Raw genomic sequence first — 16153 nt, forward strand, 5'->3', positions numbered from 1 at the left:
GGGTCAGGACCCCCCCAAAGGGGTCTGGGACCCCCCCAAAGGCCCAGTTGGGTGCACCCCAGTGTCCCCGATTTCCTCCCAACGCCCTCCAAGTCACCTCTCATCACCCCCCCAGTGGGTCCCGGTCCCCCCCCATTCCCCTTCACTCACCTCCCGGTCCCCCCCATTGCCCCCCATTGCCCCCCATTGCCCCCCGTTGCGTCCCCGCCCGCCCCCCCCGCCCTGCAGCACCCGCCGCCGCCGCCGCTTGCAGAATACTAATGGGCCGGAGCGTGCGGCTGCGGCGGCGGCGGGGCCGCCCCGGCCCCTGCCCCCCCACACCGGGGCACCGGCGGCTGTTGGGGTGCACGGGGGACACGGGGGGTGTTGGGGGGCACGGGGGGTGTTGGGGGTGTTGGGGACGTTTGGAGTTGGTGGGGGGTATTCGGGTGTATTGGGGGTGTTTGGGGGTATTGGGGGGGTGTTGGGGGTGTCAGGGGGTGTGGGAGGTTATTGGGGGTATGGGGGGTGTTTGGGGGTGCTGGGGGGTGTTTGGGGGTATTGGGGGTGTGAGGGGGTATTGAGGTTATTGGGGGTATTGGGGGGGATTGGGGGTTATTGGGGTGTACTGGGGAGTGTTGGGGTATTAGGGATAGTGGGGGGGGTGTTGGGGTGTATTGGAGGTGTTGGGGGGTATTGGGGGTTATATGGGGTATTGGGGGGGTTGGGGGTGCCAGAGGGTGCTGGGCTGTGATAGAAGGGGGGGGTTGGGGTGTGTTAGGGGGTATTGGGGGTGTCAGAGGGTGTTGGAGTGTCAGAAGGTGTTGGGGTACTGGGGGATATTGGGGGTTATAGGGGTGTATTGGGGGGTGCTAGAGGGTGCTGGGCTGTGGTGGAAGGGGGCATTGGGGCCATTGTGGGTTATTGGGGGGCATCGCAGGGTGTCAGGGGGTGTAGCGGGGGCTTTGGGGTGCATTGGGGTGTATTGGAGTGCTGTTGGGGGGCATTGGGGGGTATTGCAGGGTGTCAGGGGGTGTGTTGGGGGGCGTTTGGGTGTATTGGGGGGTTATTTGGGGTTACTGGGGCGCTATGGGGGTGTATCGGGGTGCTGTGGGGGTGCTCTGGGGTGTCATTGGGGGGTGTTTGGGTGTATCAGGGTGCTATGAGGGTGCTATTGGGATGCTATAGGGGTGCCATGGGGTGCTATGGGGTGCTATGGGGGTGCTATGGGGGTGCTATAGGGGTGCCATTGGGGTGCTATGGGGGTGCTATGGGGCGCTATGGGGTGCCATGGGGGGTGCCATGGGGGGGTCCCGCCGGGTCTCACCTCTCACGCTCCCCACCGCATCCCGCCGCCGCCGCCGGTCACTGGGACACCGGCCCCAGCGCCAGCCCCGCCCCCGGCGCTGGCCACGCCCCCCTCCGCTGCGGCCACGCCCCCTACGGCCCTGACCACGCCCCCTCGGTCCCGGTCCGGCCCCAGCCAACGCCCGTGGCGGAGGAGGGGGGGGGGGAGCATCTGTGGGTCATCTATGGGGGGCAGCCATTGGGCAGGACGTGGGGCTATGGGGTGTGAGGCAGGTTTGGGGGCAGCTATGGGGCAGGAGACCCTTCCCGCCAGCTCCCCCCCAGGCCCCGTTAACCACCGTTAGCGCCCGGCCCCCCCCGCGCCGCTCCCCGCGGCGCCGCGTTCCCGCCTTTGCCCTTCCCGCCCTTGCGCCTGATTGGCCACGCCCCCTCCCTGCCCGCGGCACCGCCCGGAGGGGGCAGGAGGGAGGGGGCGCGGCTTGAGGGGGAGGGGGCGTGGTCTGGGGAGGGGGCGTGGTCTGAGGGCGCGCCAGAACCCCAAATAACCCCCAAATACCCCCAAATAACCCCCAAATACCTCCCAAACCACCTCAAATACACCCCAAATACACCATAATACCCCTTAGTACCTCCAAATACCCCCCAAATGCCCCCAAATACACCCCGCATACAGCCAAATGCCCCAAATACAGCCAAATACCCCAAATATACCTCAGATGTCCCCAAATACCCCCAAATATACCCCAAATGTGCTAGAATACACCTTAAATACCCCCGATATACCCCAAACACCCCAAATAAACCCAAAATACCCCCAAATACACCCCAGATCCCTGCTTGCACCCCCCTGCACCCCCAAACCCCACTGCACCCCCAAATACTGCCCATTCCCCAGCCCTGTAACCCCTCAAAGCCCCCCTAAGCCCCACACTGCGCCCCACATTGCACCCCATAGCACCCCACAGCACCCTGGGGGCAACACGGAGGGTCTGACCCCCCATTACCCACAATACACCGGGCTTTTGGGTTTTATTCCTCCGCATGGAGGTGGGGAGCAGCCAATGAGATCACACCTCGCCCATGACATCACTGCCAGAGCAGGGTGACGTCACAACCACATCAAGGTGACGTCATAATGATGTCAACTGGGGGCGGGGGAGGGCGTGGCTCTGTCTGCTGTGATGTCATCGGTGATGTCATTGCGCTGGCGTCAGTGGTGGGGCTGTTGGCCCTGCTGGTGCTGTTGGTGATGTCACTGATGATGTCATTGATGATGTCATCAGTGACATTGACTCTGTTGACAATGCTGGTGGTCACTTTGGTGCTGTTGATGACGTCATTGGCCACGTTGCTGCTGGTGTGATGTCATTGGCTGTGCTGGTCTTGTTGATGATGTCATTGGCAATGCTCTTGGGTGCGTTGAAGCTGCTGCTGACGTCATTGGCCATGTTGACGCCATCGGTGACGTCATTGACTGTGCTGGCACCACGGGTGATGCTGTTGATGACATCATTGTGACTATGTTGATGCCATTGACGTTGTGTCATTGGTGATGTCATTGACCGTGCTGGTCCTGTTGGTGATGTCATTGGCGGTGTTGATGCCGTTGATGACGTCATTGGCCATGTTGATGCTGTTGATGACGTCATTGACCACATTGACGCCATTGATGATGCGTCATCGGGGATGTCATTGGCCATGTTGATGCCATTGGTGACGTCATTGACTGCACTGGTCTTGCTGTTGACGTCATTGGCCATGCTGACGATGTTGATGACGTCATTGACGCCATTGATGATGCGTCATTGGGGATGTCATTGGCCATGTTGGTGCCATTGATGACGTCATTGACCTCATTGCTGCCATCAATGGCGTCACAGACCACATTAACGCCATTGGTGCTGCGCCAGCGGCGACGTCATCGACTGCACTGACACTGCCAATGACATCACTGACGGCGCTGATGCCACCAATGACGTCACAGCCCGTGACGTCAGAGTCCGCGCTGGTGCCGGGGTCGGGCGATGGTGTCGGTCCAGCAGGGGACGCCGCGGAAGGGGGCGTGGTTTATCGGCGGTGGGCGTGGCTTGTCCCGGCGGGGGGCGGGGCGCGGCGCGGTCACGCCCCCTTGCGCAGGCGCAGGTAGGCGCAGCCGCTGCCCAGCGCGAGCGCCGCGGCCGCCCAGACCAGCCCGAAGCAGGGCCCGAAGCCGCCCGCCAGGGGGCGCCCTCCCCGCGCCGCGTACAGCCCCGCCCCCAACAGCGCCGCGAGCGCTGCGGGAGCGGCCGTCAGGGGGCGCTAAGGCACCGGGGGGCGGGGGGGGAGCGGGGGGGCCATTGGGGTAGAGGGGGGGGTTTGGGGGGTCCATTGGGGTCAATGGGGGTTTGGGGGGGTCCATTGGGGTCAAGGGGGGGTCCATTGGGGTCAATGGGGGGGTTTGGGGGGTTCATTGGGGTCAAGAGGGGGTTGGGGAGGGTCCATTGGGTTCAAGGGGGGGTTCGGGGGGGTCCGTTGGGGTCAATGGGGGGGTTTGGGAGGGTCCATTGGGGTCAATGGGGGGGTTTGGGAGGGTCCACTGGGGTCAATGAGGGGTTTGGGGGGTTCATTGGGGTCAATGGGGGGGCTGGGAGGGTCCATTGGGTTCAAGGGTGGGGGTCCATTGGGGTCAATGGGGTGTGGGAGAGTCCATTGCAGTCAGGGGGGGTCCATTGGGGTCAATGGGGGGGTTTGGGAGGGTCCATTGGAGTCAATGGGGGGGTTGGGAGGGTCCATTGGGGTCAATGGGAGGTTTGGGAGGGTCCATTGGGTTCAAGGGGGGGGTCCATTGGGCTCGGGGGGCTTGGGGGGGTCCCACTGACCTGCCAGCAGTTGGGTGCCCCCCGCGGGGATGAAGACGCTTCCCCGGGGCCCCCCCCGGAGCTGCCACAGGAAGAGCATGAAGGAGGCGGCCGAGAGCAGCAGCGCCGCCGGCAGGAGCCCCCGCGCCGCGCGCAGGCACGCTGGCACGCAGGACACACGCGTGACACACGCGTGACACGTGTACCCCTACGGCTGCCACGCATGTAACCCCATGGGCCCTACATGTACGCCCATAGGTGCCCCACATGCCCCCCCCATGGGTGCCGGGTGTCCCATACGGCCCATTTGCCCCACATGTACCCCTATGGCTGACCCACAGGTACCCCGTGAGCCCCATATGTGCCCCATTGGCCTTACAGGTACACCAATGGGCCCCACATGTAACCCTATGCGCTCCACACATACCCCATGGGGCCCTACATGAACCAAATGGGCACCACAGGTACCCCATGGGTGCCCCCCTTGTCACCCCATGGGTGCTGGATACCCCATATGTCACCCCATGGGTGCTCTGTGCCCCACACATCCCATGTCTCCCATGGGTGCCAGAAGCCCCACATGTCCCCTGTGCCCCACACGTCCCCCCCGTGCCCCACAGTGCCCCACAGCCCCCCGGTGCTCACGGCTGTCCCCGGTGCTGGTGCAGGCCCACCCATGGGTGCTGTTGAGGTACTCGCAGTCGTACCAAAGGTTCAGGGTCCCCCCGTCCGGCAGCACCCACCAGGCCTGGGGGGGGCACGGGGGTCGTGTGGGGCACCGGGACCCACAGAGACACCCCATGGACACCCCAATACACCCCATATCCCCCTCTATGGGTCCCGATATGGGTCCAACCCCCCTTTATCCCCCTCTATGTGTCCAGCCCCCACATACCTTCTTCTATGGGTCCCGCTATGGGTCCCACCCCCCGCTATGGGTCCCGCAGTGTGTCCCACCCCCTACTGTGGGTCCCACCATGGGTCCCACCCCGTCTATGGGTCCTGCTGTGAGTCCCACCCCTGTCTGTGGGTCCCGCTGTGGGTCCCGCCCCTCTCTATGGGTCCCGCTGTGGGTCCCACCCCCCGCTATGGGTCCCGCTGTGGGTGCCACCCCTGTCTATGGGTCCTGCTATGGGTCCCACCCCACTCTATGGGTCCTACCCCTGTCTATGGGTCCCGCTATGGGTCCCACCCCCCTCTATGGGTCCTGCTGTGGGTCCCACCCCTGTCTGTGGGTCCCGCTGTGGGTCCCACCCCCTTCTATGGGTCCTCCTATGGGTCCCACCCCTCTCTATGGGTCCCGCTGTGGGTGCCACCCCTGTCTATGGGTCTCGCTACGGGTCCCGCCCATCTATGGGTCCTGCTGTGGGTCCCGCTGTGGGTCCCACCCCCTGCTATGGATCCTGCTGTGGGTCCCACCCCTGTCTATGGGTCCGGCCGTGGGTCGCACCTTGCCGAGGGTGGCGATGAAGAGCAGGAGGAGGCCGAGGCCGTGGAGGCCGGTGAGCGCGAAGAGGAGGAAGCTCATGGCGGGAACTGAGGGGGGGGGGGAAGGGCGGGGTCAGGGGGGACCCTCGTGACCCCCATCCCCCCCCATCCCCCCCCCGATCACTTCCAGATGTGGGGAGGAAACAGCTGTTGGGGGGGGGGGAGGGGGGACAAGACCCGCCCCTCCCCCCCCTCACCCTCGCGGGCGTCCGGATGCTCCCAAAACCGTTTTGGGCCCCAAACGCCGCCGCCCCTCCCCCCCCCCGCCCCTCCCCCCTCCCGGGGCACACCCAGCGGCCCCTTCCCCCCCCATGGGAAGCTCAATGGGTGGGGACCAGCGGGGGGAGGGGCAGTGGGTGGGGCAACCTCCCCCCTCGCCCCCCGTAGCTTCTGATTGGCCGCCAGCCCGGGACCCACTGGATCCATGGCTCCCATTGGCTGCGGCTCTGGATCAGGGAGGACGCACACACACAGATCACACCCTGATTGGTCGGTTGGTTTAGTGCCCAGCTGCCGCGCTGGGCTCTCATTGGCTGCGCTGCTGAGGCGCTGATTGGCTGCAGCATCAAAGCGGGGGGGGGATCTACTCCCCCCCCCCCCCCCCGCGTTCTCTGATTGGTCCAAACCTGCAGCGATCCAGCCGCTCCTCACCTCTGATTGGCCGCACGCCAGGGCCCCGCCCCGCCTCTGATTGGCCAGGGAAGGGTCCCGCCCCGTCCCCCGTTGCCATGGTGACACCCCCCACCGGACCACGTGACCGCAGCCCCGGGCGGGGGGGGCGCACGGGCATGAATGGAGTCACGTGGTGCGGCAAAGCCACGCCCCCCCCCCGCGGCAACGGCGCCGGGTCACGTGGTCATCGCTGGCTCCCCCCCCCCATGTGTGGGTCTTATGGGGGGCACTTGGGGGGCAACGGAGGGTCCCGGGGTCACTTGGGGGTCACTTGTGGGGCTGGAGCCCCGGGGGGGGGGTTGGGGCACTTGGGGGGCAGCGGGAGGTGGTTGTGGGGCAGAGGGGGGATATGTGGGGGGGTTATGGGGCAGTTGTGGGGCTGGGGGAGCACTTAGGGGGCGGTTGTGGGGCTGGAGGGGGGTGTGCGGGGCCCCCCCGCGTTGCCTGGCACCGGTTGCTACCAACAAACCAGCAGCAGAGCAGCAGTGGCTGAGGTATGGGGGGATGTGGGGCAGGATGGGGGGGTCTATGGGGCAGGAGGGGGTCTCTGTGGGGTGCAGAGTGGTCCCTAGGGGGCAAGGGGATCCCTATAGGGCAGGATGGGGTCTCTCTGGGGTGCAGAGTGGTCCCTATAGGGCAGAAGGGGTCCCTATGTGGCGGGATTGGGTCTCTATGGGGCAGGGGAGTCTCTATGGGTCCCAGTCCATGAGTGAGGGTCTGGGCCTCACACTTGGGGGTCCGGGCCCCACACTTGGGGGTCCTGGTGGGTGCCCCCCCTCTCTCCCCACAGATGGCGCTGGAGGATCAGCTGCAGCGGGTGAGGGGCCTGGCACCCATGGGGGGGGTGTCTATGGGTGAGGGGGTCCCATGGGGGGTATCTGGGTCCATGGGTGGGGGTCCCATGGGGGGTCCATGTGGGTCCTATGGGGGATGTCTGGGCCTATGGGGGAGTCCATGGGGGGGTCCATGGGGGGTGTCTGGGTCCATGGGGGTCTATGGGGTCCATGGGTGTCTATGGGTGTCAATGGGGGTTCCATGGGTGTGTATGGGTGTCCATGGGGGTCTATGGGGCAGGTGGGGGCCGTGGTCGGGAGGTGGTTGTGTCCATGGAGTATCCCATGGGGGGATCAATGGGGGGTCCATGGGGGGGGTCTATGTGTGCCTCTATGTGTGCCTATGGGGCACTATGTGTGCCTATGGGGCGCTGTGTGTGGCTATGGGTCGCTGTGTGTCTATGGGGCGCTGTGTGTCTATGGGGCGCTGTGGGGCAGGCGGGGGCGGCGCTCGGGGGGTGGCTCCGGGTCACCGCGGGGCTGCGCCGGGACCTGGAGCGGCTCCGGGGGGAGCGGCGGCGGCTGCGGCGGCTCCTGCGGGCGCGGGAGAGGGTGAGAGCGGGGGGGGGGGGGGGCACCGAGCAACGGGGGGGGGGCAAAGAGCAGAGCCCCTTCTATTGGCCGGGGAGGGGGCTCTGGGGATGACACTGGTGGGAGAGAAGGCTCTGATTGGCTGAGAGCAGGATCCCCTAGTGACATGGGTGGGATGAAGGGCTCTGATTGGCTGACAGCAGGATCCCCTGGTGACATGGGTGGGATGGAGGGCTCTGATTGGCTGACAGCAGGATCTCCTGGTGACATGGGTGGGATGGAGGGCTCTGATTGGCTGACAGCAGGATCCTGTGGTGACATGGGTGGGATGGAGGGCTCTGATTGGCTGACAGCAGGATCCTGTGGTGATACGAGCTGGTTGGCTGGGAGGAGGATCCCATGGGGATACAGTGGGAGGGAGGGCTCTGATTGGTTGAAACAGGGGATCCTGCCGTGACGGAGGGCTCTGATTGGCCACAGGAGCTGGAGGACACCCAACGGGAGATCGAGGAGGTGCTGGAGCAGGAGGCGGCTGCAGAGAGCAACAGGCAGAGACCCCCCATATACCTTATATACCCCATACCCCACATACCCCACATACCCTAGATACCCCATATACTCCCTGCCATATATCTATACCCCATATACCGTACATATCCTATATATCTCATATACGTATATCTATACCACATATACCCCCTACCCCATATACCCCTTATACCCTATATACCCCATATATTCTACATACTCCATACCCCATGTACCCCATACCCTATATACCCTGCATCCCATACACCCCATATACCTTATATACCCCATATACCCTATATACCCCATACCCTATATACCCTTTATACCCCATACATCCTATATACCCCATATACCCTATATACCCCATACCCTATATACCCTTTATACCCCATATACCCCATACCCTATATACCCTTTATACCCCATATATCCTATATAGCCCATATACCCTATATACTCCATATATGCCATACCCCATATACCCTATATACCCAATACCTCATACCCCATATACCCCATCCCCCCATATACCCCCCATACCCCATACCCTCTCTACACCCATACCCCCCCCATACCCCCCCCACCGTGCAGGGCGCACTCGGCCTCGCTGCGGAGCCGGCTCCGGTCCCGGCTGCGGCAGCTCCGGGCTCAGGCCGAGGCGGAGGCTCAGGAGCGGGGGAGGCGGCGGCAGCAGCGCCGGGACATGAAGCGCTTCCTGCGGGCCAAGGGGCGGGTCCGCGCCCCCCCCGGTACCGGCCCCATGGAACGGCCCATGGGGGGGGGACCATGGAACAGCCCAAGGGGGGACCCATGGAACGGCCCATGGGGGGGGACCATAGAACAGCCCAAGGGGGACCCATGGAACGGCCCATGGGGGGGGACCATGGAACAGCCCAAGGGGGGGGGACCCATAGAACAGCCCAAGGGGGACCCATAGAACAGCCCATGGGGGGGGACCCATAGAACAGCCCATGGGGGACCCATAGAACAGCCCATGTGGGGGGCACCCATAGAGCAGCCCAAGGGGGCACCCATGGAACAGCCCAAGGGGGCACCCATAGAACAGCCCATGGGGGTACCCATAGGATAACATTGGGGGTCGCTGGTGTATGGGGGGGGCTGATGGGTGCCCCCCCCAGCACGTGCCTGGGCCCCCCCTGAAGCCCCCCCCGAGGCGCTGGGGGAGGGGCTGGAGCCCCCCAAGGAGGAGCAGGAGGAGGAAGAGGAGGGTGAGGGGCGAAGGGGGGGTCCCATTGCTGGTGGGGTTCGAGGGTGGCACAAGGGGGTCCCCACTGATGTTGGGTTCTCGGGGGGGTCCACGTTGATATTGGGGTGCAGGGAGGCACAGGGTGGGTTTTGGGGTGCTGGGGGTCTCCAATGTGTGTGTTGGGTGCAGGGTGGGTTTTGGGGTGCAGGGGGTTGCAGGGGGGGTGCAGGGTGGGTTTTGGGGTGCAGGGGGGTTGCAGGGGGGTGCAGGGTGGGTTTTGGGGTGCAGGGGGTCCCCAACGTGTGTGTTGAGTGCAGGGTGGGTTTTGGGGTGCAGGGGATCCCCAATGTGTGTGTTGGGTGCAGGGGGTTGCAGGGGGGGGTGCAGGGTGGGTTTTGGGTTGCAGGGGGGGTGCAGGGTGGGTTTTGGGGTGCGGGGGGTCCCCAATGTGTGTGTTGGGTGCAGGGGGGGCCCAGACCTTCTCCCTGTTCCTGCTGGTGACGGAGCAGCAGCAGCAGCTCCAGCGGCTGCAGCAGCGCCTCCAGCAGGTGGGACCCCCCATAACCCCCTATGGCCCCCCTATATCACCCCATAGCCCCACATTGCCCCCTATGGCCCCCCTATATCACCCCATAGCTGCCTATGGCCCCCCTATATCACCCCATAGCCCCCTATAGCCCCCCTCCATCACCCCACGGACCCCCTGTCCGCAGCTCCGGGCTGCGGTGGCCGCAGCGGAGGCGGCCCCGGGGGGGGTCCCCGGGGGGGTCCCGGGCGGGGGTTCCCCGGAGCCCCCCGCGCTGGAGGCGCTGGAGCAGGAGAGCCACGACTTGCGGGGCCGGGCCCGGAGCGGGCGGGAGCGGCTGCGGGACCTGCGCCGCGGTACCGGGAACAGGGCGCGCGGGGGGGCTATGGGGGGTGTTGGGGGGGCCTATGGTGGGTATTGGGGTATCTATGGGGATATTGGGGGGGTCTATGGGGGTACTGGGGGGCTATGGGGGGTGTTGGGGGGTCTATGGTGGTACTGGGGGGCTATGGGGGGTGTTGGGGGGTCTATGGGGATACTGGGGGGGTTATAAGGGGGTCTACGGTGGGTATTGGGGTATCTATGGGGATATTGGGGGGGTCTATGGGAGGGTATTGGGGGGCTATAGGAGGTCTATGGGGGGCTACAGGAGGTCTATGGTGGTATTGGGGGGTCTATGGGGATACTGGGGGGCTATAAGGGGTCTATGGGAGGGTATTGGGGGGGTCTATGGTGAGTATTGGGGGTCTATAGGAGGTCTATGGGGGTCTATAGGAGGTCTATGGGGTTATTGGGGTGACCCCCCCCTTTCCCGCAGGCATTGGGGAGCTGCTGGCCCTGGTGACCCCGGGGCAGGACCCTGACCTTGACCTTGACCCTGACCTTGACCCCGACCCGCTGCAGGCCCAGCTCCGGCGCCTGGAGGAGGGGGTCACCCGCCTGCTGCTGCGGAGGGGGGGGCCCATAGTGAGGGGCTATGGGGGCAATGGGGGGCTATGGGGGCAATGGGGGGCTATGGGGTGTTATGGGGGGTCCTGGGGGGCAATGGGAGGGTCTTCAGGGGCAATGGGGAGGTTTGGGGGGGTCCTGGGGGGCAGTTGGTGATCCTGGGGGAGTAATGGGGGGATTTGGGGGGCAATAGGGAGGTCTGGGGGGCTCCTAGGGGGCAATGGGGGGGTCCTGGTGCGGGTAATGGGGGGATTTGGGGGGCAATGGGGAGGCGTAGTGGGCAACGGGGGGGTTTTGGGGTCCCTGAGGGGGTCCCCACTGCCACTCCCCCCCCAGGTCCCAGCAGCCGCCCCCCCCCCGGGGGCTCCGCGCCCCCCCCCCGCGCCCCCCCAGCCCCAGGTGAGCCCCGGATGTTGGGGGGGGTTAAGGGGGGGGGGTGTCCCCGTCGTCCCCCCCCCTCACCCATGGGTGCCCCCCCCCAATCCATAGGGATGGGCCCGAAGAGGAGGAAGAGGAGAGACCCCTGAGCCGGGGGGAGCTGCGGGAGCGCGTCCGGAGGGAGGTGGGGCCGGGGGGGGGGGGCCATGGGAGGGGTTCCCTGGGCCATGGGGAGGTTCCTCCACACCGAACCCCCCCTTCACCCCGCTCCCCTCTATAGGTGCTGAGCCGCGAGGGGCCCCCCCCCCACCGCCCCGACCCTCTGGATGGATCTTGGGGAGCCCCTGGACCCCTCCGAGGCCTGACCCCCCCCCTCCATGTGTGTCCCCCCCATGTGTGTGTGTCCCCCCCCCCATATCCGTTCCCCCCCGCCCCGTTGCCACGGAAACCAAATATTTGGGGCTGTCGCGGTCGCGTTGCTCCGGCAACAGCCAAAACTTCCCAAAACAGCCCAAAACGGCCCAAAACGAGGGGGGGGGGGCCAGGTTTGGTGACGTCACCGGTGACACCACCCCGCCCTGGGGACCCCCGTGTCCCCCCCATCCCACCCGGTAACCCCGTGACGTCACCCCCCGGGACCCCCTGACGTCACCCCCTTGGCCACACCCCGCTCCCCTGCCCCGACCCCGCCCCGGCGGACACCGCCCGGAGAGACCCGAACCCGGCAAAGTCCCGTCCGGAGAGACCCGAACTCGCCCGGAAGGACCCGAACCGGGGAGGACCCGAACCCGCCCGAAGGGACCTGAACTCCGAAGTGATCCGAACTCCGGAGGGACCCGAAAGTGTCCGGAGGGACCCGACCCCGCCCGGAGGGACCCGACCCCGCCCGGAGGGACCCGAACTCCGGAGAGACCCGAACCCGCCCGGAGGGACCCGAACCCTGAATAGACCCGAACCGGGAGGGACACGAACTCCGGAGAGACCCGAAAGTGTCCGGAGGGACCCGAACTCCGAAGGGACCCGAACCCGCCCGAAGTGAACTGAACTCCGGAGGGACCCGAACCGTTCCGGGAAGACCCGAACCCGCTCGAGTGAGTGCTTGGACCGACCCGGGGTCCCCTCTTGGGATGGGGGGGGGCTGATTTTGGGGTGCCCCCCCCGCCAGGATGCAGCCAGCGCCCGGGTGGGGGCGGAGCGCCCCCCCCCCCCCCCCAGGATGGAGAGGAAGGAGATTCTCCAGGGCCTTATATGGGCACAGCCCTGACCGCTTCCCACCCCCATAGCCCCCCATAGCCCCCCAAAGCCCCCTCTCCATCACCCCATTGCCCCCCCAAGTCCCCCCAAACCGCCCTCCCCACGCCCCATTACCCCCAGTCACCCCCAAACTCCCCTCCTACCCCCCCATTACCCCCCAAACACTCCCAATATCCCCATAAACCCGCCCAATTCCCACCATAGGCCCCCCAATTACCCCCATAGACCACCAAGGACCCCTCATTACCTCCCCATAGCCCCCCAAAGCCCCCCATAGATCCCCATTCCCCTCCACAGACCCCCCCAATACCCCCATAGACCCCCATTCCCCCACCTAGACCCCCCTAGCCCCCCATAGACCACCCAGAACCCCCCTCATTACTCCCCAAAGACTCCCTTATAGCCCCCCATAGACCCCTAATACCCCCATAGACCCCTAATACCCCCATAGATACCCCATTCCCCCCATAGCCCCCCAAAGACCCCCCAATTTCCTCCCCTAGCCCCCCAGAGAACACCCAGAATCCCTCATTACCCCACATAAGACCCCCTTATAGCCCCCCATAGACCCCTAATACCCCCATAGACACCTAATACCCCCATAGACCCCCTTATAGTCTCCTCATAGACCCCTAATACCCCCTTATAGCCCCCCCACAGCCCCCAATACCCCCACAGACTGCCTTATTGCCCCCCCATAGACCCCTAATACCCCCATAGACCCCCATTCCCTCCATATAGCCTCTCCATAGCCCCCTAATACCCCCTTATAGCCCCCCATAGCCCCCCATTCCCTCCCCATAGCCCCCAATACCCCCTTATAGCCCCCCATAGGCCCTCATTCCCTCTCCATAGCCCCCTAATACCCCCTTATAGCCGCCCATAGACCCCTAATACCCCCTTAAGCCCCCCACAGACCCCCATTCCCTCCGTGCAGACCCCTAATACCCCCTTATAGCCCCCCATAGCCCCCTAATACCCCCATAGACCCCCATTTCTCCCCCATAGCCCCCCAATACCCCCATAGACCCCCATTCCCTCCCCATACCCCCCATAGATCCCTAATACCCCTTTATAGCCCCCCCATAGCCCCCTAATACCCCCATAGACCCCCATTTCTCCCCCATAGCCCCCCCATAGCCCCCCGTTCTTCCCCCATAGATCCCTAATACTCCCTTATAGCCCCCCCCATAGCCCCCAATACCCCCATAGACCCCCATTCCCCCTCCACAGCCCCCTAATACCCCCTCATAGCCCCCCGTAGACCCCCATTCCCCCTCCACAGCCCCCTAATACCCCCTCATAGCCCCCCATAGACCCCCATTCCCCCTCCACAGCCCCCTAATACCCCCTCATAGCCCCCCATAGACCCCCATTCCCTCTCCATAGCCCCCTAATACCCCTTTTAACCCCCTATAGACCCCTGATACCCTCTTATCGCCCCCTAATACCCCCTCATAGCCCCCTATAGCCCCCTAATACCCCCTCATAGCCCCCTAATACCCCCTCATAGCCCCCTATAGCCCCCCAATACCCCCTTATAGCCCCCCATAGACCCTCATTCCCTCTCCATAGCCCCTGAATACCCCTTTATAGCCCCCTAATACCCTCTCATAGCCCCCTATAGCCCCCCAATACCCCCTCATAGCCCCCTATAGCCCCCCAATACCCCCTTATAGCCCCCCATAGACCCTCATTCCCTCTCCATAGCCCCTGAATACCCCTTTATAGCCCCCTAATACCCTCTCATAGCCCCCTATAGCCCCCCAATACCCCCTCATAGCCCCCCATTCTCCCTCCATAGCCCCCTAATACCCCTTTATAGCCCCCTATAGCCCCCTAATACCCCCTCATAGCCCCCTAATACCCCCTCATAGCCCCCCATAGACCCCCATTCCCCCTCCATAGCCCCCAATACCCCCTCATAGCCCCCCATAGCCCCCCAATACCCCCTTATAGCCCCCCCATTCTCCGCCCCTGACCCGCGCCGCTCTCTCCCGCAGCCATGCCGCTCCGCTGCCCGCCGCCGCCGCCGTCTCCGCTGCGGTGCGCGCAGGCGCTGAGCTGCTGCGTGGCGTTCAGCACGGCGGCGGCGGCGGGGCGCTGGGCGCCGGGCGAGGGCGCGGGCTGCGTGTCCGCCTGGGCGCTGGCGTTCGCGGGCTCGGCGCTGCTGCTGGGCGCCGAGGCGCTGGGCCGCCTCCCGCCGCGCCGCGACCTGCCGCTGGCGCACGCCGCGGCCGCCGCCACCGCCTGCGCCGCCGCCACCGTGCTCTGGCCCCTGGGGCACCTCCGCGGCGACGACGGCGGCGACGGAGCCCGCGGGCGGGCGCTGCGCGTTACGGCGGCCGCCGCGTCCGGTCTCGCCGCCGCTCTCTATGGGGCCGAGGTGCTCCGTGACCGGGCCCGGCCCGGCCAACCCGCGCCCTACATGGCGACCCCGCCCGGGCTGCTCAAGGTGGTGGAGACCGTGCTCGGGCTCCTGCTGCTGGGGCTGGCGGCGGAGCAGGGCGCGGGGGCCGGCCCCGAGGCTTGGCGCTGGTGCCTCGGTATCTACTGCGTGAGCTTCGCCGTGGGGCTGGTGCTGGTCGTGGGGTGCCTGTGGGGCTGCGGGGCGTGCGGGTGCGGGCAGGACCCCGCCGGTGCCCGCCGGGCGCTCGGGCTCTACGCGGCCGCGGGGCTGGTGGCTTATGGGGCGGCCGCGGTGCTGTGGCCGCTCTATGGGTTCCGGGAGGAGTTGGGGGGCCGGGCGCGGCGCCCCGCGGGCTGCGGGCCGGGCTGCGCCTGGGACCGCGCCGTGCTGGTGGCGGTGCTCACCGCGCTCAACCTGCTGGTCTATGGGGCGGATCTGGGGCACAGCGGGAGGCTCGTGCTGCTGCGGGGCTGAGCGGCGGGAGAGGGGGGCGCTGTGGGGCGGGATCCAGCCCCTTATGGGGGCTCTATGGGGCAGGATCCAGCGCTTTATGGGGTGTCTGTGGGGCAGGATCCGGCCCCTTATGGGCATCATGGACCCTCTATGGGGCAGGATCCAGCCCAAAGTGGGTCTTGGGGTCTCCATGGGGCAGGAGCTGGTCCTAAGGGGGGTTCTGTGGTGTCTATGGGGCAGGATCCAGCCCCTTATGAGGATCACGGATACTCTATGGGGCAGGGTCTGGTCCTAAAGTGGGTTCTGGGGTCTCAATGGGGCAGGAGCTAGTCCTAAAGTGGGTCTTGGGGTGTCTATGGGGCAGGTTCTGGCTCTTATGAGCATCATGGAACATCTATGGGGCAGGATCCAGCCCCTTATGGGCGTCATGGATCATCTATGGGGCACATTCCAGCCCCATAGAGGGGTTTTGGGGTGTTTATGGGGCAGATCTGGGTCCAAAAGGGGGTTGTGGGGTGTCTGTGGGGCAGAATCTGGCTCTTATGTGGGTCTTGGGGTGTCGCCATGGGGCAGGAGCTGGTCCCAAAGGGGGTTCTGGGGTGTCTGTGGGGCAGGATCCAGCCCCTTCTGGACATCACGGATCCTCTATGGGGCACAATCAGCCCCAAGGGGGGGGGGGGGTGTGTGACCGGTTGGGGGAGGGGCAACCACCGAGCCCTTAAATGGGGGGGGGTCGGGGGGGGCTGCGGTGACATTAAAGGGATGTTTCTACTTCTTAAAGGAGCCGCTGCGTGTTTA

The 16153-nt window shown here is 65.4% G+C and overlaps 3 protein-coding genes across 4 annotated transcripts; 2 read left to right on the top strand and 1 right to left on the bottom strand.

The window, feature by feature from the left end:
* Positions 1-2299: 2299 nt before the first annotated feature.
* On the bottom strand, positions 2300-6541 carry LOC115602903 (epithelial membrane protein 3-like). 2 transcript variants are annotated; one of them, XM_030474341.1, is made up of 5 exons: positions 6094-6541; positions 5575-5660; positions 4770-4872; positions 4146-4286; positions 2300-3560 (listed from the first exon to the last, which is right to left on the bottom strand). In XM_030474341.1, the coding sequence occupies exons 1-5, from the start codon at positions 6176-6178 to the stop codon at positions 3406-3408; spliced, it is 570 nt and encodes a 189-aa protein (XP_030330201.1). In that variant the 5' UTR covers positions 6179-6541; the 3' UTR covers positions 2300-3405. The 2 variants fall into 2 exon arrangements, with proteins under 2 accessions (XP_030330201.1, XP_030330202.1); XM_030474342.1 differs by having other exon boundaries at positions 6030-6178.
* Positions 6542-6674: 133 nt separating this feature from the next.
* LOC115602896 (actin cytoskeleton-regulatory complex protein PAN1-like) lies at positions 6675-12277 on the top strand. The gene is made up of 11 exons (XM_030474333.1): positions 6675-6778; positions 7075-7669; positions 8129-8196; positions 8771-8928; positions 9319-9408; positions 9852-9934; positions 10100-10268; positions 10730-10878; positions 11197-11259; positions 11519-11617; positions 12002-12277. Exons 2-11 carry the CDS (start codon positions 7208-7210, stop codon positions 12275-12277), a joined length of 1617 nt encoding a protein of 538 aa, XP_030330193.1. The 5' UTR covers positions 6675-6778; positions 7075-7207.
* LOC115602902 (myeloid-associated differentiation marker homolog) lies at positions 11248-16135 on the top strand. Its single transcript, XM_030474340.1, has 4 exons — positions 11248-11259; positions 11350-11422; positions 11519-12329; positions 14496-16135. The coding sequence occupies exon 4, from the start codon at positions 14498-14500 to the stop codon at positions 15374-15376; it is 879 nt and encodes a 292-aa protein (XP_030330200.1). The 5' UTR covers positions 11248-11259; positions 11350-11422; positions 11519-12329; positions 14496-14497; the 3' UTR covers positions 15377-16135.
* The last annotated feature ends 18 nt before the right edge of the window (positions 16136-16153 follow it).

This window comes from Strigops habroptila, unplaced genomic scaffold (assembly GCF_004027225.2).
Source record: "Strigops habroptila isolate Jane unplaced genomic scaffold, bStrHab1.2.pri NW_022045584.1_ctg1, whole genome shotgun sequence".
Lineage (NCBI taxonomy): Eukaryota > Metazoa > Chordata > Aves > Psittaciformes > Psittacidae > Strigops > Strigops habroptila.

Coding starts and splice junctions, on each gene's coding strand:
- LOC115602902 (XM_030474340.1), top strand. CDS start 14,498: ATGCCGCTCCGCTGCCCGCCGCCGCCGCCGTCTCCGCTGCGGTGCGCG.
- LOC115602896 (XM_030474333.1), top strand. CDS start 7,208: ATGGGGGATGTCTGGGCCTATGGGGGAGTCCATGGGGGGGTCCATGGG. Junction 7,670..8,128: donor TCCTGCGGGCGCGGGAGAGG/GTGAGAGCGGGG, acceptor GATTGGCCACAG/GAGCTGGAGGACACCCAACG. Junction 11,618..12,001: donor GCCTGACCCCCCCCCTCCAT/GTGTGTCCCCCC, acceptor CTCGCCCGGAAG/GACCCGAACCGGGGAGGACC.
- LOC115602903 (XM_030474341.1), bottom strand. CDS start 6,178: ATGCTGCAGCCAATCAGCGCCTCAGCAGCGCAGCCAATGAGAGCCCAG. Junction 4,287..4,769: donor CACCAGCACCGGGGACAGCC/GTGAGCACCGGG, acceptor CCTGCGTGCCAG/CGTGCCTGCGCGCGGCGCGG. Junction 3,561..4,145: donor GGGCACCCAACTGCTGGCAG/GTCAGTGGGACC, acceptor CCGCTCCCGCAG/CGCTCGCGGCGCTGTTGGGG.